Raw genomic sequence first — 24,581 nt, forward strand, 5'->3', positions numbered from 1 at the left:
GACCATCCATCACCTCTTCAGCTGGTATGCACACTGGGGATTTTTTTGTTTGTTTGTTTGTTTTTTAAAAGCTATTTATGGTAAACAGGTCCCTAAACAGTCTCTGACTTACTGTAGTTCGATTTATGGTTATTCAACTTTATCACAGTATGAAAGCAATATGCATTCAGTAGAAACTGTACTTGGAATTTTGAATTTTCATCTTTTCCTGGGCTAGCACTATGCAGTAGGACCCTCTGTCATGATGGAAGTCAGCAGCAGCAAAACAAAGCCCAGTCAGCCATGTAACCCTGGGGGTCAGTGAATGAGAAGCTGTGGGCTAGTGTAAGTGCTCTGAGCATGTGTGAGGAAGGCTGGACTACACTATGCTGTTCAGTAAGTTACGTGTATTCAATGCATTTTTGTCTTAAAGTATTTTCAATTTACAGGGGGATGCAATCCATGGGAGGAAAATCTGTACATTAAAATTCCTCTGAAGGTGGTACACTGAAGTGATCAATTTGGAAATGAAGATGATTTTATTTTACCTTGAAGAACAGTCTTGTACTTAAAAAGCAGCAAGGTCTAGTAAGTATACCTTGAGATAAAATAAACCCTTTATCAACAATTGAAAAAAAAAAAAAAGGAGAGATTGACAAACCAAGAAACAGACTCTTAACCATAGAGAACAAACTGATGGTTATCAGAGGGGAGGTGGGTGATGGGTGAAATAGGTGAAGGGATAAGAGTACACTGATCTTGGGGCGCCTGGGTGGGTCAGTCAGTTGAGTGTCCAACTTCAGCTCAGGTCACGATCTCTCGGTTCACGGGTTCGAGCCCCATGTCAGGCTTTCAACTGACAGCGCAGAGCCTGCTTCAGATTCTCTGTCTCCTTCTCTGTCTGCCCCTTCCCTGCTAGTCTCTCAAAACTTCTCTCTTCTCTCTTCTCTCTCTCTCAAAAATAAATAAACATTAAAAAAATTTTTTTAAAAAGAATACACAAATCTTGATAAGCACTAAGCAATGTACAGAACTGTTGAATCACTATATTGTACACTTGAAACTAATATAATACTGTATGTTAACTGTACTAAAGAACTTAATAAAAATAAATCCTTTATCATCAGGAGGGCAGATCCCTGGAATAACTGCCATGCCTCAACCTGAGCTTCCCCATTGTCCTCACGACCTTTGCCCCTGGAGAATACCCAGGTGTCCCACTCCTTTATTCTCTGGTCCAACAAGAGGGTTATGTGTTAGAGGAGTAAAATAAAATATGGTCTATCCCTTTTTCTCATCACTGAGAACTGAGTTTTCAAAAGATGGGTGGGGGGAAAGTTAAGAGACTGGCATTGTTCACTGCTAGGCATTCTCCCTGATTATACATCTTCTGGTATACAGCCTGTATGTTTCCTTACCTATAGAACTGAAGTTAACAAGAAAACAACTGTGAGAGCACTGAGGATCATATCAAACAGCCCAAAGCAAACAAAACTGTGAGCATGAACATAATACCTACATGATAACAGCGTTCAGAATTCCAGTAGACAGTCAGGTTTGTTCCATGTAGTTCGTTATGGATGAGCAGCAACGCTTGGTCCATCTTCAGCTCTACATGCCTTTTTTTATCTAAGTCTGCTAAGAATTAGAAAAAAAGTTTTAAAAAGCAGAAAAACAAAGCATCTGAAAGACTACATAAGAGACGAAGTGCACCTGTGTAAACTTCACAGGAGTGCTTCTCAAATGCCTGCCCTCTAAGGTTCTAGGGTGTCTCATTCCTTACTCTGTGAACACATAACTGTGCTTGCACACACATGCGTGCCTGAACACGTGCACACGTGCGCGCGCTCACACACACACACACACACACACACACACACAAAGAGTTGCCCTTTTGTACATGTGCCTCTACTATAAAACAGAATTTGGTTAACATCATTCACGTCCTGTGTGTACCAGGACTACGTAGGACCTTACATTCATCACGTGCTAAGGTGTGGCAGGCCCTGAATTTACTAGTTTCACATATCTTCCATTTGGCAATATGTCAACCTCACAATCTGGGTATTTTCTCCATTTAGCACATGAAAAAATGGAGGCTCACAAGCATTAGATAATTGTGCATGGCCAGGGTTCTGCAAAATCACTGTGTGAACCCAATCAATTTGTGTGATTCCAAAGTCCAAACTTTCTTCAATCATGTTAATCCCACCCCCCTATGAGTGCAGCTCGGGAGAAGTCAGGACACCGGGTGAGCAAGGCTCTGTGGGGATTTGCATGCCTTTAAAGTTTGAGATGCTCTGCCTTCTATCACTTTGGTTTGGACTTCTGAATCTCCTTCTGGCTTCCAGCAGAAGACAAGATGAGCCTCAGTCTGAAGGGAGAAGTCCCACCACTCCAGAGTCCCTAAGCTTAGAGCTTACCACTTTACTAGATGCTCTTAGGACAATCTAAAGACAATGCACATTCTACATTTACACCTGCCAATATGGTAGGCAAACAAAGAGAACTATTATTGGTTAAAGTGAAAGCAAAATGTTTCATTTAGACCAACCTCCTCATTTATACTATTATATGGTACAAAAGAGAAATTAATTTGCCCTCTAGCTTCTAGGCCAAAAAAGAGAGAGACAGAGAGAGAGAGAGAGAGAAACTATTTAATAACACAATGAGAAAGATAATAATCTAGCCTCTTTTATTTTGTAATATGAAAGCTTATTTTAGGGCTCCCCAGGAACACATGTGAATGGTTAATTCAGGAAATTTTTCACTGTAGCCAGCCTAAATCCCTCATTTTATTATTTTTAAAAGATATTTATTTAGAGAGAGTGTGTGCACACACAAGCAGGGGAGGGGCAGAGAGAGGGGGAGAGAGAATCCCAAGCAGGCTCCACTCTGTCAGCACAGAGCCCAACATGGGCTCAAGAACCATGAGAACATGACCTGAGTTGAAATCAACAGTCAGAGTCAGACACTTAACTAACTGAGCCACCCAGATGCCCCTAAATCCCTCATTTTAAGGTTTACCCTAATGTACCCTTATTTAGTTAGCTCTTGGTAAATACAAAACCCACAATATATCACTCTTAATAATCTATTGAAAGTTGTCCCCCTTCTACACTAAAGAAAGTTATACTCACTTTTTCTATCCTTTCCTTCTGAAGAGTGTCTTCTAGTGGAAGCAGTGTTTGGGACCAAGGGTGTAACATGGTGGGTTAAGTGTCTGGACTCCAAGTTAGACCAACTGGAATTTGAATCACACCCTGTCTCAGCTTCCTCATCAATAAATTAAGAGTCCAAAGGTTCTACACTCAATTTCCATTGTTGGGTGAAGGTTCCCACACTACCAAGCAATTCTCAGACACCAGCTGGGTGTCCTACAATTCAACTCAATTCTGACACTATGTACCTGGAGACAGTGTCAGATGCCACAGATAGGGGCTCAGTCCCACAAGACTGACTCTGCCTTCAGATGTCAGTCACCAGCACAAGGTACCACCTGTGCTTCAGACCGACCAGCTATGGATTGGAGGTTCCCAAGGCCCCCTTCTCACGTTTGATTAATTTACTAGAGCAGCTCACAGAACTCAGAGAAACATTTTACTACTAGATTACTGGTGTATTATAAGAGGGTATAACTGAGGAACAGCCAGATGGCAGAGATGCACAAGGCAAGACACAGGGAAAGGGTATGGAGCTCCCATGTCCTCTCCCAGGCTGCCACTCTCCCCAAATCTCCAAGTGTTCACCAACCCAGAAGCTCTCTGAACCCCATCCTTTGAGTTTCTATGGAGACTTCATTACCAAGGCAATTGATTAAACCATTGGTCGTTTATGACTAATTCAACCTCCAGCCCCTCTCCCTTCCCCAGATGCTGGCTGTGGGACTGAGAGAGAGTTCCAACATTCAAATCACAGGGTGGGTTCTCCAGGTCACCAGTCCCATCCTTCAGTAGAGGCCAAAGATCACCTAATTAACATAACAAGGAATACTTTGGCAGCTCTCTTCACTGAGGAAATTACAAGTGTTGTAGAAGCCCCTGTGCAAGATGAAAACCAAATACATACATTTCTTGATAAAAACCACACTTGTAACAGCATGTCCTTCACAGTACTGCTGGGAAGGCTAAAGTTAATAATATATGTAATGTGTTGCCACAGAATCTGAAACAAAGCAGGTATTCAACACATGATAATTACAATGTCCAGGCCACATCTAACCAACACAGGGCTTCATTAGGGTTACGAACATATGAATATTTTTTGGTTGTTTCTTCTTTTTTCATTTAACTTCATTTCCGATTTCTTCCCATTTCCTCTTTTTTCCTGTTGTAAGAAATGATACTACATACATCTGAATATTAACCTGTTCTCCTTTCGACATAATTCCCTAACTTCCAGGAGCAAAATTTTACAGCTTTTTAAATAGCTTTTGCTCTGCATTGCCAAAATCCTCTCCATTTTAGTTGTGATTTTTTTTTCAATATATGAAGTTTATTGTCAAATTGGTTTCCATACAACACCCAGTGCTCATCCCAAAAGGTACCTTCCTCAATACCCATGACCCACCCTCCCCTCACTCCCACCCCCCATCAACCCTCAGTTTATTCTCAGTTTTTAAGAGTCTCTTATGCTTTGGCTCTCTTCCACTCTAACCTCTTTTTTTTTTTTCTTCCCCTCCCCCATGGGTTTCTGTTAAGTTTCTCAGGATCCACATAAGAGTGAAAACATATGGTATCTGTCTTTCTCTGTATGGCTTACTTCACTTAGCATAACACTCTCCAGTTCCATCCACGTTGTTACAAAGGGCCATATTTCATTCTTTCTCATTGCCACGTAGTATTCCATTGTGTATATAAACCACAATTTCTTTATCCATTCATCAGTTGATGGACATTTAGGCTCTTTCCATAATTTGGCTATTGTTGAGAGTGCTGCTATAAACATTGGGGTACAAGTGCCCCTATGCATCAGTACTCCTGTATCCCTTGGGTAAAGTCCTAGCAGTGCTATTGCTGGGTCATAGGGTAGGTCTATTTTTAATTTTCTGAGGAACCTCCACACTGTTTTCCAGAGTGGCTGCACCAATTTGCATTCCCACCAACAGTGCAAGAGGGTTCCCGCTTCTCCACATCCTCTCCAGCATCTACAGTCTCCTGATTTGTTCATTTTGGCCACTCTGACTGGCGTGAGGTGATATCTGAGTGTGGTTTTGATTTGTATTTCCCTGATGAGGAACGACGCTGAGCATCTTTTCATGTGCCTGTTGGCCATCTGGATGTCTTCTTTAGAGAAGTGTCTATTCACGTTTTCTGCCCATTTCTTCACTGGGTTATTTGTTTTTCGGGTGTGGAGTTTGGTGAGTTCTTTATAGATTTTGGATACTAGCCCTTTGTCCGATATGTCATTTGCAAATATCTTTTCCCATTCCGTTGGTTGCCTTTTACTTTTGTTGGTTGTTTCCTTTGCTGTGCAGAAGCTTTTTATCTTCATAAGGTCCCAGGAATTCACTTTTGCTTTTAATTCCCTTGCCTTTGGGGATGTGTCAAGTAAGAAATTGCTACGGCTGAGGTCAGAGAGGTCTTTTCCTGCTTTCTCCTCTAGGGTTTGGATGGTTTCCTGTCTCACATTCAGGTCCTTTATCCAATTTGAGTTTATTTTTGTGAATGGTGTGAGAAAGTGGTCTAGTTTCAATCTTCTGCATGTTGCTGTCCAGTTCTCCCAGCACCATTTGTTAAAGAGACTGTCTTTTTTCCATTGGATATTCTTTCCTGCTTTGTCAAAGATGAGTTGGCCATACGTTTGTGGGTCTAGTTCTGGGGTTTCTATTCTATTCCATTGGTCTATGTGTCTGTTTTTGTGCCAATGCCATGCTGTCTTGATGATAACAACTTTGTAGTAGAGGCTAAAGTCTGGGATTGTGATGCCTCCTGCTTTGGTCTTCTTCTTCAAAATTACTTTGGCTATTCGGGGCCTTTTGTGGTTCCATATGAATTTTAGGATTGCTTGTTCTAGTTTCGAGAAGAATGCTGGTGCAATTTTGATTGCGATTGCACTGAATGTGTAGATAGCTTTGGGTAGTATTGACATTTTGACAATATTTATTCTTCCAATCCATGAGCATGGAATGCTTTTCCATTTCTTTATATCTTCTTCAATTTCCTTCATAAGCTTTCTATAGTTTTCAGCATACAGATCTTTTACATCTTTGGTTAGATTTATTCCTAGGTATTTTATGCTTCTTGGTGCAATTGTGAATGGGATCAGTTTCTTTATTTGTCTTTCTGTTGCTTCATTATTAGTGTATAAGAATGCAACTGATTTCTGTACATTGATTTTATATCCTGCAACTTTGCTAACTTCATGTATCAGTTCTAGCAGACTTCTGGTGGAGGCTATCAGATTTTCCATGTATAGTATCATGTCATCTGCAAAAAGTGAAAGCTTAACTTCATCTTTGCCAATTTGCATGCCTTGGATTTCCTTTTGTTGTCTGATTGCTGATGCTAGAACTTCCAACACTATGTTAAACAACAGCGGCGAGAGTGGGCATCCCTGTCGTGTTCCTGATCTCAGGGAAAAAGCTCTCAGTTTTTCCCCGTTGAGGATGATGTTAGCTGTGGGCTTTTCATGAACGGCTTTTATGATGTTTAAGTATGTTCCTTCTATCCCGACTTTCTCAAGGGTTTTTATTAAGAAACGTTGCTGAATTTTGTCAAAGGCCTTTTCTGCATCGATTGACAGGATCATATGGTTATCTTTTCTTTTATTAATGTGATGTATCACGTTGACTGATTTGCGAATGTTGAACCAGCCCTGCATCCCAGGAATGAATCCCACTTGATCATGGTGAATAATTCTTTTTATATGCTGTTGGATTCGATTTGCTAGTATCTTATTGAGAATTTTTGCATCCATATTCATCAGGGATATTGGCCTGTAGTTCTCTTTTTTGACTGGGTCTCTGTCTGGTTTAGGAATCAAAGTAATACTGGCTTCATAAAATGAGTCTGGAAGTTTTCCTTCCCTTTCTATTTTTTGGAATAGCTTGAGAAGGATAGGTATTATCTCTGCTTTAAACGTCTGGTAGAACTCCCCTGGGAAGCCATCTGGTCCTGGACTCTTATTTGTTGGGAGATTTTTGATGACTGATTCAATTTCTTCGCTGGTTATGGGTCTGTTCAAGCTTTCTATTTCCTCCTGAATGAGTTTTGGAAGGGTGTGGGTGTTTAGGAATTTGTCCATTTCTTCCAGGTTGTCCAGTTTGTTGACATATAATTTTTCATAGTATTCCCTGATAACTGCTTGTATCTCTGAGGGATTGGTTGTAATAATTCCATTTTCATTCATGATTTTATCTGTTTGGGTCATCTCCCTTTTCTTTTTGAGAAGCCTGGCTAGAGGTTTATCAATGTTGTTTATTTTTTCAAAAAACCAACTCTTGGTTTCGTTGATCTGCTCTACAGTTTTTTTAGATTCTATATTGTTTATTTCTGCTCTGATATTTATTATTTCTCTTCTTCTGCTGGGTTTAGGCTGCCTTTGCTGTTCTGCTTCTATTTCCTTTAGGTGTGCTGTTAGATTTTGTATTTGGGATTTTTCTTGTTTCTTGAGATAGGCCTGGATTGCAATGCATTTTCCTCTCAGGACTGCCTTCGCTGCGTCCCAAAGCGTTTGGATTGTTGTATTTTCATTTTCGTTTGTTTCCATATATTTTTTAATTTCTTCTCTAATTGCCTGGTTGACCCACTCATTCGTTAGTAGGGTGTTCTTTAACCTCCATGCTTTTGGAGGTTTTCCAGACTTTTTTCTGTGGTTGATTTCAAGCTTCATAGCATTGTGGTCTGAAAGTATGCATGGTATGATTTCAATTCTTGTAAACTTATGAAGGGCTGTTTTGTGACCCAGTATATGATCTATCTTGGAGAATGTTCCATGTGCACTCGAGAAGAAAGTATATTCTGTTGCTTTGGGATGCAGAGTTCTAAATATATCTGTCAAGTCCATCTGATCCAATGTCTCATTCAGGGCCCTTGTTTCTTTATTGAGAATAACTTTATATTTTAGGCTAAGGAGGAAACCTAGTTGACTCTTTGACTTGAACAGGCACATACAAACAATCCCTGTGAATGAACCCATTAACAGCGCCACCATAGTGGGAAGTGATATGTGCCCCAACAGAGTTTGTCTTCGTCTGTTGTGGTTATCATTATGAATGCCTACAAAGCTGGTCAACGACTCTTAGTTTAGCTTACTGAACTTACCACAAATGAACTACCACACCTCAATGGTCCACACCCCTGGATTTACACTGTCAAGTTAGAAAGGAATTACCAGGAGGTATTCATGACTCACACTCACTTCCTTTGGCAGGGTCATACTTCCCTGGGTAGGAGTAAGTGTAAATGAGAATATGATCAGAAGCCTCTCCTTAATGGTTAAGGTTTGTGCAGAATTTATTGCCAAGACAACAGCTGCTCAATAAAGATCCTTAGCCTCTTTGGCCAAAGTTGTACTTGATAATAGGATAGCCCTTAGTTTTATTTTAGCCAAGAAAAGAGTTGTCTGTACTGTGGCCAAAACCACCTACTGCACCTGAATTAATACTTTTGGGGAAGTTGAAACTCAATTACATAAGATCACTGAGCAAGCGACTTGGCTTACAAAGGTGACTCCTTCAACAGGGTCTTTCTCTGACTTATTTGATTTTGATTTCAACTGGTTTGGGTCTGAAATGCACTCCAGACATTGGGAATTACCCTGCTTATAATAATCTTAGTAATTTCCCTGGCACGTTATATACTCTTAAAAGCTCTCAATACATGTTTGCAGCCACTAAGCAGCAAGAAAATGATCTCCTTAATATAAGAACATCAGAAAAGGAGTGAAGAGAATGACCAACTTAAAGATTGTAAACCTTGAAGATGTGGCCTATGAATATCACAGAAATTAAAACAAAAACAAAAAATCAGTCATGACCTATGGATACCACCGAAAGTAGCAACAAAACTTCATAAAAAGCTGCGAGAACTGCAGAGCTGAGCATGGCATTAGCGCCTTATGCTTTGATCACATCTCTTAGTTAAGCTGAGAGTCTGATCAAACAGTGAAAATTGTTAGAAAAGAGATAGCAAGCCCAAAATGGAGTCACTTATGCTACACCCCACCAAGACTTAATACCTGAACTACCTGCAGCTTCACCCTCTCCTAGAAAAGTGACCTTTAGGCAGGCAACTTGGAATTTCCTGGTCAGCACCCAAGGGTAATCAATCCACTGAGGGTCCCTTTGCATTACCCCTGGGAGAGCATCCTGGCCTAACATGCATTCTTTGCTAATGATTTCCTTTTTTCCTCTCTCTCTCTCCCTTTAAAAACCTTTCCTTTCCTGCAGCTTGAGGGAGCTCCTTTCTATTTGTTAGACAGGATACCATGAATTATGTATTTATTCATTTATTTAAATTCACATTCAAATTAGTTATCACATAGTGCAACAATGATTTCAGGAGTAGATTCCTTAATGTCCCTTACCCATTTAGCCCATCCCCCCTCCCAGTCATGAATTATTAAATAAAGACAATTTGCTCTTTATATTTACTCAGGTGGGTTTTATTATTTAACACCCCTTCCATCTTGGCACTCTTCTTGGGATTTGTATCATTTCTTTACATAGCACAGATATTAAATCCTCTGTCATACCTGTCATACACACATCATACCATGTTTTCAAATACTTCTCTTTAACTTCCCTGGTTCAATTTTGATAGTTTTCATTTTCAAATTTATAGTCACTATCCACTGACCTTTTCCTTTATAATTGTTTTACATATCATCATCCCTTCATAGTTGGAATAACTAATGCTTTTATTCAGTTTCCTATGAGTCCTTAGTAGGGGGTAGAGTAAGGTTCTTGTTTTATGCTTCAATTTTCCATATGAATTTCAGACTCTGACTGTTCTTAATTGTCATCATAAGGATGCAACACCCAAACCATCCAATATGACATCTAAATTGAATTTAAATGCTCAGTTTCAAGAAAAAGCTGCCAACTTGTGATACTGCTGACCTTAGAAATACCAGGACAACACATAAGAAGCTTTATATACAAAAGAACAATTCTCTCCTCCTCTCCTGTCCACAATGTCTTGGTGAGGACATACACCAAATAAAGTCATCCTTCAATAGGTACCCAAGTAACTGTGCTGTTTGTATAGGAGACTTTTGTTTCTAAATATTTAATTTATGGTTCTAGCTCTCTGCTCAAGTGTGGGGGGGGGAGGAATTCTTTTTTTTTCTTTAAGTTTATTTATTTATTTTGAGAGAGAGCAGAAGTGTGAGTGGGGGAGGGGCAGAGAGAGAGGGAGAGAGAGAATCCCAAGCAGGCTCCACACTGTTAGTGCAGAGCAGGATGCAGGGGCCAAACCCACAAACCACGAGATCATGAATGGAGCCCAAGCTGGATGCTTAACTGACTAAGCCATCCCTGCGGGGCAAATTTTTGAAGACATACTCTATTTTTTTTCTTTCAAAGTAAACTTGAGTCCTCAAATCATATGAAGATGGAGTTCTTAGTAGGAAGCTGTCCAACCCAAACCTGGACTCCAGGTGGCACTAAAAGCCTAGCTGTCCTCTCAACACAGCTTCATGAAGGTTCTGGAGTGGATCACCTAAGAATATTAATATGTGGGGCCCCTGGGTGGTTTAGTCAGTTGGACCGACTTTAGCTCAGGTCACAATCTAACCGTTTGTGACTTTGGATCCTGCATGGAACTCTGCTTTGAGAGTGCAGAGCCTGTTTGGGATTCTCTCTGCTCCTCTCCCCTCTCAAAATCAATAAATAAACTTAAAAAAAAAAAGAAGAATATTCATATGTTCTCCCTCACTACATAGAGTTACTATTTACAAACCACCTTTTTCCTAAAATAATTATGGTTATTAACTGGTGCTAAAGCACAAAGAAAAAGCCTTGCACAGGATCTTTCCCTGACAACTTATGAATGGACTGATTATGTAATCTCTAAGGGTCCCTTTCCTCCATTATCAAAGAAGGGGAGTATGGAGACTTGAGGTCAGGGATGGGGGAAGCAGTAATACAAAAAGTAATCAGCTAAAATGCTTTTCCAAAATGCATTCTTTGTCCTACAAGATTCTGATTGGGGAGGAAAGGTAGTCTGAACTACACACACTGACACCAAGACCCCCCTATTCGGATACAGAAAAGGGGATGACGGAGAAGACAGGCAGGTTACAGGCAGACCTTTCCCCAAACCCTGACCAAATAGTGTTTGCTGCAGTTGACTGCTCCCCACAATCCCTGAATCCCCTGGGGAGGGGCTGGGGACCATCATCTTCTGGGGCCCTGGGATTCTCCTTTCAGGGGGTCTAGGGGAAGCCGTGGACTTTATTTTTCACCATCCTCCCCACCCCGCCCCCAGACCAGGCAAATTAGGAAAACACTAGAGGAGCTGATGCTTCTACTCCCAGCCACACAGTAAAATCACCCCCAGCAAAATACCCCGTCCAGCCCCTCCCAGGCCAAAGACCTGGTTCCGCGGCTTCCCAGCAAAACCGCAGGGCTCCTGCAAACCGCGACATCAACTGTCCCTGGCATCCCCGTAGCTGTAAAATCTCCCTAAGGGCCCTCGAGATTGGCTTCGAGTTTGGACAACCAGCTCCGGCAGTCAACACCCTCCCCGCGCCGCTATGAGTTTTTACTCTATGTCGGACATTTACTCGGGAGTTTAATCCCAGCACGGCGGGAGGCTTTTCGCCATCCGGCTGCGGACTGTGGCTGCCCTGCTCTGGTGCCCCGCAATTCCAGCGGCCTGGCAGGGCAGCGGCCCGCGCTCCTGCCATCCCACCGCGCAGGACGCCACCCGCCAAGTTCTCCGTCCTCTTCGGGAAACGGACTTCATTTGCGCAGAAGTCCCTGCAAACCATAGGCTAGATGAGGACTGAATGCCGGATACACCAGCTTCTTGGCCAGTGCATCTCTTATTTAGCTTTGCATTTGGGGAGTAACAGGTCTCCCAATCACAGACATTTTACTATTTAGACAAAAATCGCCCGGAGACCTCGGCGCCCCGCAGCCTCGGGGCGTGCGTGAGGGAGCGCAGGGCTGGTCAGCTCCGCGGCTCTCCCCGCGGCCTGCAGCGCTCCCGCGTCTTTCCCTTCCGGGTGGGCCCCCCCAACACACACACACACACACACACACACACACACTGCACTACTCCAGGTGGGCCCCCCCAACACACACACACACACACACACACACACACACACACACACACACTGCACTACTCCCCTGGGCCCGCGACGCCGCCCCGCGCGGTGCCTGCGACAACGGCCAAACACGGTTACACCGAGAGAATCCTGGTCCGGGGACGCTCACTACAACGCAGAGGAAACAACTAGTTCCGGAGACTTGCTTTTTCCAAGCGTTCGCCTGCGGCGCGCCCCCCGCGGAACCGGCGGCGGGAGGGGGGCGCAGCGGCAAGTGGTCCGCCGAGCCGGCCGGGCCGGAGCCGCGGCGCGCACTCACCTCGCGGCGGGGCGGCCTCGGCACCGTGCTCCGGGGAGCCTCCGGGGGCCAGCAGCGCGGCGCTCAGCACCGACGCGGCCAGAAGCAGCGCGGCCAGCGCCCGGCCAGCGCCCCGCGCCCCGTCCATGCCGCCCGCCGCCGCCTCGGCCGCCGCTCCTCCGCAGCTGCCGCGCTCCCGGGACCTGCGCTCCTCCGCGGCGCACGGCCGCGCGCCCGTCATCGCCTCCTTCCCGGCTGCCGTCACCGCCTGAGTCACCCGCGGGGGCGGGGGCAAAGCCGGAGCTGGGGGCGGGACGGCCCGCGCGGGAGGGACCGGGGGCCTGTCCCGGCTTGGGGCGGGGCCGGTCGCTGCGGGGGGCGGGGCCGGTCGCTGCGGGGGCTGGGGGACGCGCTCACCGAGAAGGAGTCCACATTCGCACCCTTCGCGCAGTGTTCTTTGTCGCGGGGGGAGAGACCTCCTGCAGGCTTCGAGCCATTGCTCCCCAGTCTCTGGCCACCCCCCTGAGCAACATTCTGCTCAGTTCCTGGGTCCAGTCATTCACCACACAAACGGCTTAGTGTCCGCTGCTCACAGTTCTGGAAATGCCATGGTGAGTAAGACAGGCGGAGTCCCAGACCCCAAGGCGTTCACCGTGCAGAGATGCGCTTTCGAAGCCACTATGTGGTACCACCACTTTGAAGAGTCTCTGATACAAAGAGGCTCGCAGGTACTATGACTCCGCAGTTGCACTCCTAGCAATATGTCCGGAGAAACTGTCGTTCATATAAGGGGACAGGTACAATAATGCTTGTAGCAGAGTGGTTTGAAATTGCAAAAATCTATAAACACTCTAAATGTCTAACAGTGGGGGGGGGGGGGGGCGGGGGGCGCCTGGGTGGCTCAGTCCGTTAAGCATCCGACCTCAGCTCAGGTCATGATCTCACAGTTTGTGAGTTCCAGCTCCACATCAGGCTCTGTGCTGACAGCTCAGAGCCCGGTGCCTGCTTCAGATTCTGTGTCTCTCTCTTTCTCTCCCCTTCCTGAGCTTGCGCTCTGTCTCTCAAGAATGAATAAACGTTAAAATAAATTTAAAGCACAAAGTTTTTTTTTAAATAAATAAATGTCAATCAGAGGAGAAAACGGGCAAATTGTATAATATATACAGCTGTAGAAATGACCTAGCGTTGCAAGTATCAACATGGTTGAATCACAAAAATAAGGCTGAGGAGTAAATGCGAGTTGCAGAAATACCTTTGTAATAATTTATATGTAAAGTGTAAAGCCAAGAAAAAAGTACTATGTGTTCTTTAGATTATTTGCCTAAGTAATAAAAGTATAGAGACATATGGAAAGATAAACACTAAATTCAAGTAATGGTTGGGAGTAGGGAGAGAGCAAAATGTTATCACGATGGGCTTCAGCTGGCAATGTTCCCTTGCTTAACTAAGGTGACAGGCATATATGGGTGCTCTCTCTATTATTTTTTATACTTCTCTGTATGTCTGACTTACTTGACAAGTTTTAAAGCTACAATACAGTATGATGAGTGCTATGTTGGTAGAAGAACAAGATGCTAAGATAACATTTGACAGAAGCACCGAAACTAGTCTGGGAAGACTCCCAGGAGGACTGACCTTTAAACTGCGTTTGAGGGATGTTAGCCAGGACAGGGGATGAAGAATGTTCCTAACAGAAGGAACAGCTTTTGCAAAGGCTCTGAGAAAGGAGGGCCCAGTGCAGGAACTAAAAGAAACCTAGTGTGACTGAAGCAGAATTCTGTGACAGAGCTAGACAACAGAGTTTGGCTTCCTTCCTAAGGACGGTAGCAAGCTGTTGATGAATTTTAAAGGTGGAGAATAACTTTCAAGAAAATAATGGTCATGAAGTCTCACAAAGGTCAGGGACATTATTTTTCTCAGAGAAAACAAGCCTGCCTGAATGTCAGGAAAAAGTTCAGTTACTCCCTCTTTGTTCTTTGTCCCACTGTTCAAAATCTCAAGTCATGGGACAGTGGTGTCTAAGCAGTCTGGCAAGACCATTGCTGACAAGTTGTCTACTGTCCAGCAGCTGCTTCTGGTTCCCACAGAACCAGAATGGCCCACAGGGGCCATTGGGTAGATGTGCCCTTCTCTCTTCTCACCTTGAGGACTGCTCTTTCAGCTTTGTCCTAATCTCCCATGCCCAGGAGAGTCTGGAGTTCCCGTCTTAGTGCATGACTGTCTACCTATCTACCTGTCTACCCTTCCACCAGGCACCCACCTCGTGGTTCCTTCCCTCACTTCAGGTCTCAGCTCAACTGTTCTATTTTCAAGGAAGCCTTCCCCATTAAAGTTAAACCATTCTCTAACCCTCTGTGTCACTGTATCTGCTTTGTTTTCTGTGTTGTGCTCATTTCTACCTGACATTATAATGTGGATTTATCTGTTTCTCTTGCACCAAAATGTAAACTCCTTAAAGGCAAAGAGTTTGTCCTGAGGCTAAGACCTTTCTCAGTTAGGCTATAATGAACAGCCCCCAAATCCCTGGACTTATCTCAACAAAAGTTCATTTCTTGCTCACACTTATGTCCAATGCTTCACCTCAATAAGAGTTTCTATCATTACTGAAGCATTGGGAAGATAATGTAACAAATGCTCTTAAAGCCCCTTTGCAGAAGAGATGCCTGTGATTTGCATTCACATTTTACATGTGAAGGAAACATGTGCAGGAAAAAAAAAAACCTCTCTCAGATAATAAACTTTTTAAAATAAATAAATGAAAGTATCTTTACTGTTAAGATGCAATTCTCCCCAAACTGATCAATCACAATCAAAATTCCAGCAGGGTTGTTTCTTTGTTTTTGTTTTTGTTTTGCATGTGTGTAGAAATTGACAAATGATTCCAAAATTTATAGGGAAATCCAAAGGACCTAGAATAGCCAAAATTATTTTGAATAAAAATTTGTAGGAATTACATAATCTGATTTCAAGACTTATTATAAAACTATAGTAATCAAGATAGTGTTTGTTTTTGGCATAAGGATAATACAGATCAAAGAAGAGCATAGACAGCCTATAAATAAACACATAAAACTGGGTTTTCACCATGGTACCAAAGGAACTTAATAGGGGAAAGGATATTCTTTTCAACAAATGATGCCACAATTAAATGATTCACATGGGGGAAAAAATGAACCTTGACCCCTACCTCATACCATATACCAAAACAAACGACAACAACAAACCCAAACACACAAAACTAGATTAATATAAAAGCTATAAAACTATATATAAACTATAAAACTTCTGTAAAAAAAATAGGAGAAAAATATTTATGACCTTGGATTAAGCAAGGATTTACTTTTCTTTCCTATCCACCCAACCCCGCTCCCGTATACTGTTTATTAAAAGGCAAATCAGTTAGGTGTTGGGTAAAAGACTTCTTAAATAGTACATAAACCATTTTTTGATTAAAAAAATTTTTTTTAATGTTTATTCATTTTTGAAAGAGAGAGACAAAGCACAAGCAGGGTTGGGGTGGAAAGAAAGGGGGACACAGAATCTGAAGCAGGCTCTAGGCTCTGAGCTGTCAGCACCAGAGCCTGACGTGGGGTTCGAACTCACAAACTGTGAGATCACGACCTGAGCCAAAGTCAGATGCTCAACCGACTGAGCCACCCAGGCACCCCACATAAACCATTTTTTGAAAAATTAAAGACACTACAAAAAAAAAAAAAAAAAGACAAAGACACTTAAGAAAAAGAAAAGGAAAGCCACTGACTGTGAGAAAAGATTTGGAAAACATATTTGATAACAGGCTCTTAATTCCAATTCCAATTCAGTAATAAGCAAATGACTATTTAAAAATGGGCAAGGGTGTCTGGGTAGGTTCAGTTGGTTAAGCATTCAACTCTTGATCTTGGATCAGATCATGACCTCATTGTCATAGGTGAACCCAACATTGGGCTCTGCACTGATGGTGTGGAGCCTGCTTGGGATTCTGTCTCTCCTTCTCTCTGCCCCTCCCTGGCTTGTGCTCTTTCTCTCTCTCTCAAAATAAATAAATAAACTTTAAAAAATTAAAAATGGGCAAAAGATTTAAACTCTCCATCAAAGAGGGTATATGAATGGCCAATAAACATATGAAAATGTCTTAGCATCATTTGTCTTCAGGGAAATGAAAATTAAAACTACAATGAGATACTACCTCACATCCACTGGAATAGCTAAAATTAAATGGGTTGATAATAATAAAAAGGTTGGCAAGAAAAAAAAAAGGTTGCTAATAGAATCCATTGCTAATAGAAATGTAAAATGGTACAACTGCTTTGGAAAACAGCTCAGAAGTTTCTTGTAAAGTGAAACATATACTTACATATGACCACTCCTAGGTATTTACCCAAGACAAATGGGTAAATATGCAAAGTCTACACAAAGACTTGTATTTGAATGTTACAACAATTTTACTCATGATATTGCCAAACTGGAAAACACCCATGTCCATCAGCAGATGAATGGATGAACAGATTATGGTATATACAAACAATGGAATACTACTCACCAATAAAAAGGGATAAGCTACTAATACATACAACAGGAATAGATCTCAAGAACATTACACTTAATGAAAAAAGACAGACACAAGAAGGTATATACTGGAGTGCCTGGCTGGTTCAGTCGGTAGAGCATACAGCTCTTGATCTCAGGGTTGAGTTCAAGCTCCATGTTGGGTGTAGAGATTACTTAAAAATAAAATCTTGGGGCGCCTGTGTGGCTCAGTGGGTTAAGCAGCCAACTTCAGCTCAGGTCATGATCTCACAGTTCGTGAGTTGGAGCCTCCGCAGAGCCCCCACTTGTGCTCTGTCTCTCAAAAATAATAAATGTTAAAATTTTTTAAAAAAAATAAAATAAAACTTAAAAAAAAAAAGGAATCTGGGGCGCCTGGGTGGCTCAGTCGGTTAGGCGGCTGACTTCAGCTCAGGTCATGATCTCGCGGTCCGTGAGTTCGAGCCCCGTGTCAGGCTCTGTGCTGACAGCTCAGAGCCTGGAGCCTGTTTCAGATTCTGTGTCTCCCTCTCTCTGACCCTCCCCCGTTCATGCTCTGTCTCTCTCTGTCTCAAAAATAAATAAACGTTAAAAAAAAAATTTAAAAAAAAAGGAATATACTATATTATATAGTTCCATTTATATGAAACTCTGGAAAATAAATTCTAATCTTTCTAGGAAGAAAGCAGAGTTCTCTCATGGGGCCAGTAGTGGGGGAAAGATTGAACATGAAGGGACACAGGAAATTACAGGGGATAGAAATGTTTTGTATTTCATCTGTAGCAGTGGTGACAGGAGTACAGAAATGTATCAAAACTCACTGAGATGTACAAAATGGTTGCATTTGATAGTATATAAACCAGATTTCTGCCTTGGGAAATCAAATGGATTGTATGCCACTTATAGATGTAAGAAACATTGAAGAAGCAGATTTGGAGGAATAAAGTTATTTGGGAAATGTTGAGTTTGAGATGCTCTTCTTTGGAGAAATGTCTATCTATTCAAGTCTCATTTTTAAATTGGATGGCTGTATTGTTATTGTTCAGTTATAGGGGTTCTTTATGTATACTGGATTAAACTTCTCTTATCAAATATATGATTTGCGAATAAAATTGATATAAAGGTCAGGAGAGTTAAGTTTTGGAAAAAATCAGTACAGAGATGGCAAGTGAAGTCATGTAAGAGGACGAGATCACCCAAATAATGTGTGTAGGGCTGACAACAGAACATTCAGGAACACTTGGGATGGTGAGAGACTAGGAAAAAGAAGCCAGAGTGGTAGGAAGAAATCTAGGAGGGTGTGACATCACAGAAGTCAAGAGGTATTTCAAGAAGGAAAGGACCAAAAATTATCTACTCAGTTTAGCTACGAGGACATTAGTGATGTGGTGACAGCAGTTTTTGTACAGGGGTAGCAGCAAAGATCAGACTGCAGTGAGTGGAGGAGTCAAAGGAATATAAAGAAGCATAGACACTTCAAGAAAATGGTACTGAGACAACTAAATAGCCAAATGCAAAAGAATGAAGTTGGACCCTTACTTTACACCATATATAAAAATTAAACAAAAATTGATCAAGGATCTTAACATTAGAGTAAAAATTATAAAACTTTTAGAAGAAAACATAGGGATAAGTCTTTATGAACTTGGATTTGATAATGGATTCTTAGTCACCAAAAGCATGAGCAACAAAAGGAAAAATATAGATAAATTGGACTTCATCAAAATTTAAAGTTTTGGGGGGGTGCCTGGGTAGCTCAGGTGGTTGAACATCCAACTCTTGATTTTGGCTCAGATCATGATCCCAGGTTGTGGGATCAAGCCCAGCATCGGGCTCCACACTGAGCATGAAGGCTACTTAAGATTCTCTTTCTCTCTCCCTCTGACCCTCTCCTCCATGCTCCCATTCTAAAATAAAAAATAATTTGTTTTAATTTAAAGCTTTTATGCTTCAAAAGACACTTTCAAGAAAGTAAAAAGACAACCCATCAAATGTGAGACAATATTTGCAAATAATATATCTGATAAGGGACTTGTACACAAAATATATAATGAACTACAACTCAACAACCACTGCCACCACCACCATCACCACAAAACAACCTAAGTTTAAAATAGGCAAAGAAAACAAATGGGGCAAAGGGTCTGAATAGATATTTCTCCATGAAAGATACACAAATAGCCAGTAAGCACATGAAAAAAATGCCCAACATCCTTGATCATCAGGAAAATGCAAATCAAAGCCCCAATGAGCCCTATTAATGGATTGGAAGGCAGTATTATTAAGATGTCAATGCTACGCAAGGCTATCTATAGGTTCAATTCAATATCTATCAAAATCCCAATGGCATTTTTTGCAGAAATGGAAAAGGCTGTCTAAAACTTAGATGGAATCATAAGGGACACCAAATAGCCAGAGTAATCTTGGGGAAAAAAATTAAAAGAACAAAGTTGGAGGTCTTGCATTTTTGGATTTCAAAACTACAAAGCTATGGTAATTAAAACAGTGTGGTACTGGCATGAAGACAGAGCTATAGACCAAGCAATGGAATAGAGAGCCCAGAAATAAACTCACATATGTGATCAAATAATTGTCAACATGAAATAACAATGTTTTCAACAAATGATGTTGGGAAAATGGATAGCTACATGCAAAAAAACTAGAAGTTGGACCCTAACTTACACTATATAAAAAAGTGAACTCAAAATGGATCTACGACCTAAATGTAAGAGCTAAAACTATAAAATTCTTAGAAGAAAATATAGGGGAATAGCTTCATGACATTAAATTTAGCAATTATTTCTTAGATATGACACCAAGAGCAAAGACAACAAAAAGATAAATTGGACTTCATCAAAATTTAAAACTTTTGTACATTGAAGGACATGATCAACAGTGAAATGACAACCATTGGATGGGAGAAAATATTTGCAAATCATATGTCTGATAATGGACTGATATCCAGTATATATAAAGAACCCCTACAACTCAAAAACAACAAAAACAAGCAATCCAATTTTACTTATTTTAGAATTTATTGTCAAGTTAGCTAAGATTCAGTGTATACAGTGTGCTCTTGGTTTGGTGCATGTTATTCATCACTTACATAAAATACCCAGTGCTCATCTCAACAAGTGCCTTCCTCAATGCCCATCATCCATTTTCCCCTCCCCCATCCCCCTCATCAACCCTCAGTTTGTTCTCTGTATTTAAGAGTCTCTTATGGTTTGCCTCCCTCTCTGTTTGAAACTTTTTTTCCCCTTCCCTTCCCCCATGGTCTTCTGTTAAGTTTCTCGAGTTCCACATGAGTGAAAACATGATATCTGTCTTTCTCTGACTTATTTCACTTAGCATGATACCTTCCAGTTCCATCCACATTGATGTAAATGGCAGGATTTCATTCTTTCTCATTCCCAAGTAGTATTCCATTGTATACATAAACCACATCTTCTTTGTCATCAGTTGATGGACATTCGGGCTCTTTCCATAATTTGGCTATTGTTGAAAGCACAAGCAATCCAATTTTAAGATGGGCTAGGAACTTGAATAGGCATTTCTCCAAAGATAAACAAATGGCCAATAAGTTCATGAAAAGGTGTTCAACATCACTAATCATTAGGGAAATGCAAATGAAAACCATGAGATAGCTCTTCATATCCATTAGGATGGCTATTAAAAACAATAGGGGTGCCAGGGTGGCTCAGTTGTTTAAGTGTCCAACTTTGGCTCAGGTCACGGTCTTGCGGTTTTTGAGTTTGAGCTCTGCGCTATTGATAGCTCAGAGCCTGGAGCCTGCTGAGGACTCTGTGTGTGTGTCTCTCTCTTCCCCACCCCTGCTCATGCTCTGTCTCTCAAAAATAAACATTAAAAAAATAAAAAAAAATAAAAACAACAACGAAACCCAGAAAATAACAAGTGCTGACAAAGATGTGGAGAAACTGTAACACTTGTGTATATTGCTGGTGGGAACGTACAGTGGAATAGCTCTATGGAAAACAGTATGGCAGTTCCTAAAAAAATTAAACGTATAGAACTACCATATGATCCAGAATTCCATTTTGGGGTATATACCTGGAAGAAATAAAAGCAGACTCTAAACAATTATCTGTACGCTCATGTTTATAACAGCAATATGTTGGTGTAGGGAGAGGTGGGTGATGAATGCGGAATCAGTGCTCAATGTATACAGAGTTTCAGTTGAGATAAAAAAGTCCTGAAGATGGGTGGTGGTGATGGTTGAACAACAATGTGAATATACTTGATTCAACAAAAGTACGTATTTAAAAATGGTTAAAATGCTAAATTTTATGTATACATTACTACAAAAAGTGGGGAAGTGAACCATCCTGGAAGAAAGTTATTATCATTTCTACTTGATATATAAGAAATGAGGATTTGTGAGACAATTTTAAAGGTTGAAGACATTCAAATTCCAAGTTTCAGAAGCCACATCTAAAAATATAGTAAAGTAAACCCACCCAAAAGAAAAACCACAATGAAATGTCCACATCACACTCATAAGGATGGCTATAATCAAAAAGTCAGCTGAACTGTGCAGTTTTTCACAGGCACCAGGTCCTTCTGAAGTTAAAAATGAGTACTGTACCTTATCCATGTGAAATACTACACAATCAATCACATGGAATTAGGAGTGAATGAACCAAATTTTCTTTCCAGAGGAGTTAATTCTAGGTAGAACTCTGACCAGGGCCTAAGGTATAAATAAAAACATTAAACTTGGATGCAGTACTCCTGCTGATATTGGAGTTTTGATCCCAAACTACATTGTAGAGCTCCAAAGAATCTAAGTTATTTCCTTCTTTCTGTTTGTCCTCACAAAATATTACAAAGGGGGTAGAAAAGCAAAATTTCACATTTAAAATTACCCTTAAATGATCAAAACGCATAGAATAGTAATTACTGAAATTGAGGGAATTTATTTTTAAAATAAATAAAGGGGGGGATACAAAGAAGAACTTTCTAGAGAGAACCGCAGATGAGCTTTCCGCCTCACTCCTATCTGCACGCATGTGTCTCCTTTTGGAAACAGCCTGTATTCTGTCTCTGCTGAATCGTTAATAATCACTGGGTGCCCCCAGAGGCTTGGGGTGTTTGTAACACCACATGAGATAACTGAGAAAGCCCATTAGAAACCATAGAGTGGTGATGATTTTTTTTTTTAACGTTTATTCATTTTTGAGAGACAGAGAGAGACAGAGTATGAGCAGGGAAGGGGCAGAGAGAGAGGGAGACACAGAATCTGAAGCAGGCTCCAGGCTCTGAGTTGTCAGCACAGAGCCCGATGTGGGGCTTGAACTCACAAACTGTGAGATCATGACCTGAGCCGAAGTCGGACGCTCAACCGACTGAGCCATCCAGGCGCCCCTGATGATTTTTTTTTAACACTTGGAATAAGGTGAACAGGGAAAGAGCACTGAATCCTTGGCTGTGCTTTAAGAATGGCTTACCTTCTTGACCTCCTCTTATGATTAGACTTTAGCTGAAGGCCAAGGCAGCAAGCTAAATGGGCAGTGAACTCCCCATCTAGGCTTTAGCCAGGATGTAACTTGTTCTTAGGATTTTACAGTTCTTTGGGTACTGAATTATATCTGAGCACAAGCTAATGACTGAACCCTGACAGCAAGGTCCTGTTTGGCATCTGGCACTGGCATTACAAGGCATCAGAGAGAACTTAAGAGAGGCACAGTGGAGGAAATGGCTCCCAGGGTGGGAGCTTGAACTCACAACCTTGAGATCAAAGAACCACATGTCCTACCAACTGAGCCAACCAAATGCCCCTCTCTTTTTAAAAATCAGTTGGTCTGAGGCCACACAATGAATCAGAGGCAGAGCTGGGATTAGAACTTGGGTCTTCTGCCTTAGCACAGTGTCCCTTCCCCAACACCATGTTGTTTATTTTAGCTCTACTGTCAATATTTCAAAACAAATTTGTTTAAACTGATAGTTTGCTCCAACACAAAGTCCAAAAGCTAAGAAAACCCCCAAACAAGAATTGCATCATGAACAGGGTAATACCAAACCAACAACTCCACACAATAACCACCTACATCAAGTGAAAAGAGTCATAAAGGATACATAGCCTTGTCAGAGAGGTGGGGTTCTTTTTCCTCAGCTTTACTGAGATAGAATTCACATACCATAAGATTTTTCATTTTATACAATTTAGTGTTACTTAGTATATTCAGTTATATGACCATTACTATATAATTTCAAAACATTTTCATCACCCCAAAAAGAAACTCTGTACCCAATAGCAAGTGTTCCCCATTCTTCATCCCGAACCCCGCCAGCTCCTGGCAACCACTAATCTACTTTCTATTTGTATGCATGTGTCTGCTCTGGACATTTCATATAAATGGAAGCATACAACATGTGGTCTTTTGTGACCAGCTTCTTTCAATTAAAATGTTTCCAAGGTTCATCCATGTTGGAACATATATCAGTAAATACTTCATTCCTTTTTATGGCTGAATAATATCTTATTGTATGGTATCATCTTCTTCTTTTTTAAGGTTGCTTTATTTATTTTTGAAAGAGAGTGGTAGAAAGCGACCAGAGGAAGGGCAGAGAGGGAGAGAGAGAGAATCCCAAGCAGCCTCCGTGCTGTCAGCACAGAGCCCGCTGCAGGGCCCAAACTCACAAAGTGAAATCATGACCTGAGCCGAAATCAAGAGTCAGACACTTAATTGACTGAGCCACCCAGGTGTCCTGGTAACATCTTTATCCATTCACCAGTGGATGAACATTTGGGTTATTTCCATCTTTTGTCTATTATGAGCATTGCTATGAATGTTCATGTACAATATTTTTTGTAGACATATTTTCAATTGTCTTGGGTAATTGTCTTGAGTGGAATTGCTGGGTCATAGGAACTGCCAGACTGTTCTGCAGGCAGCTGCACCACATTACACTTCTACCAGCAACGTACGAGTGTTCTAATTCTCCACATCCTTGTCGACACTTGTTATTGTCCATCCTCTCGATCACAGCCATTCTAGTTGGTTGTGGCAGAGTCTTCATAACAAAAAGTGACAGTTAAAATCTTCTAGGCAAGCACATTCTCTGATCAAGCACATGACCCACTGAGCCCCACAGGTGGTAGAACAGGACATAATACTGATTGTACTACCCTATCCTACTGCTGTGGTGCCCTCCCTAACAATTAAGGGCAGTGGTTCTCAAAATGTAGTCCCAAGACCAGCAGCACCAGCATCATCTGGGAACCAGTTAGAAATGCAGAGTCTCAGACTCTGCCCCAGACCTACTGAGTCAGAGACTCTAGGGTGAGACACAGCTTCCTGTGAGTCTAGTGATCCTGACACCTGCTCAAGTTCAAGGGAAAGCAGCATCTGCTGCAGGGCATCTTTGTCCCTCAATGTCAGCTTTAACCATCTTATTAGTGATGATTAATACACACCAAATCCATTATCCCCTACAAAGGAAGATGACAGTGACGAAGAAAGAACTTTCTAAAGGATTCCATCATGCAACTCAAGTGGAAGGATTTGATACTTTCCAGTAATGAGTGACACTGTTGATG

The 24,581-nt window shown here is 41.6% G+C and overlaps 1 protein-coding gene across 3 annotated transcripts in view; it reads right to left on the reverse strand.

Moving 5' to 3' along the window:
* HGSNAT (heparan-alpha-glucosaminide N-acetyltransferase) overlaps positions 1-12,772 on the reverse strand; it is a 44,162-nt gene extending 31,390 nt beyond the window's left edge. For 2 of the 3 annotated variants that reach the window (XM_086703553.1, XM_086703551.1), the window contains exons 1-2: positions 12,518-12,772; positions 1,499-1,617 (exon numbers count right to left, since the gene is read on the reverse strand). In XM_086703553.1, coding sequence (XP_086559679.1) covers positions 1,499-1,617; positions 12,518-12,737 — 339 coding nt within the window. In that variant the 5' untranslated portion in view covers positions 12,738-12,772. The remainder of the gene's footprint in view (positions 1-1,498; positions 1,618-12,517) is intronic. The other variant, XM_086703552.1, reaches the window with a different exon arrangement.
* Between the last annotated feature and the right edge of the window lie 11,809 nt (positions 12,773-24,581).

Source organism: Puma concolor, chromosome B1 (assembly GCF_028749965.1).
Source record: "Puma concolor isolate L17-30 chromosome B1, mPumCon1.1.hap2, whole genome shotgun sequence".
Classification (NCBI taxonomy): Eukaryota; Metazoa; Chordata; class Mammalia; order Carnivora; family Felidae; genus Puma; species Puma concolor.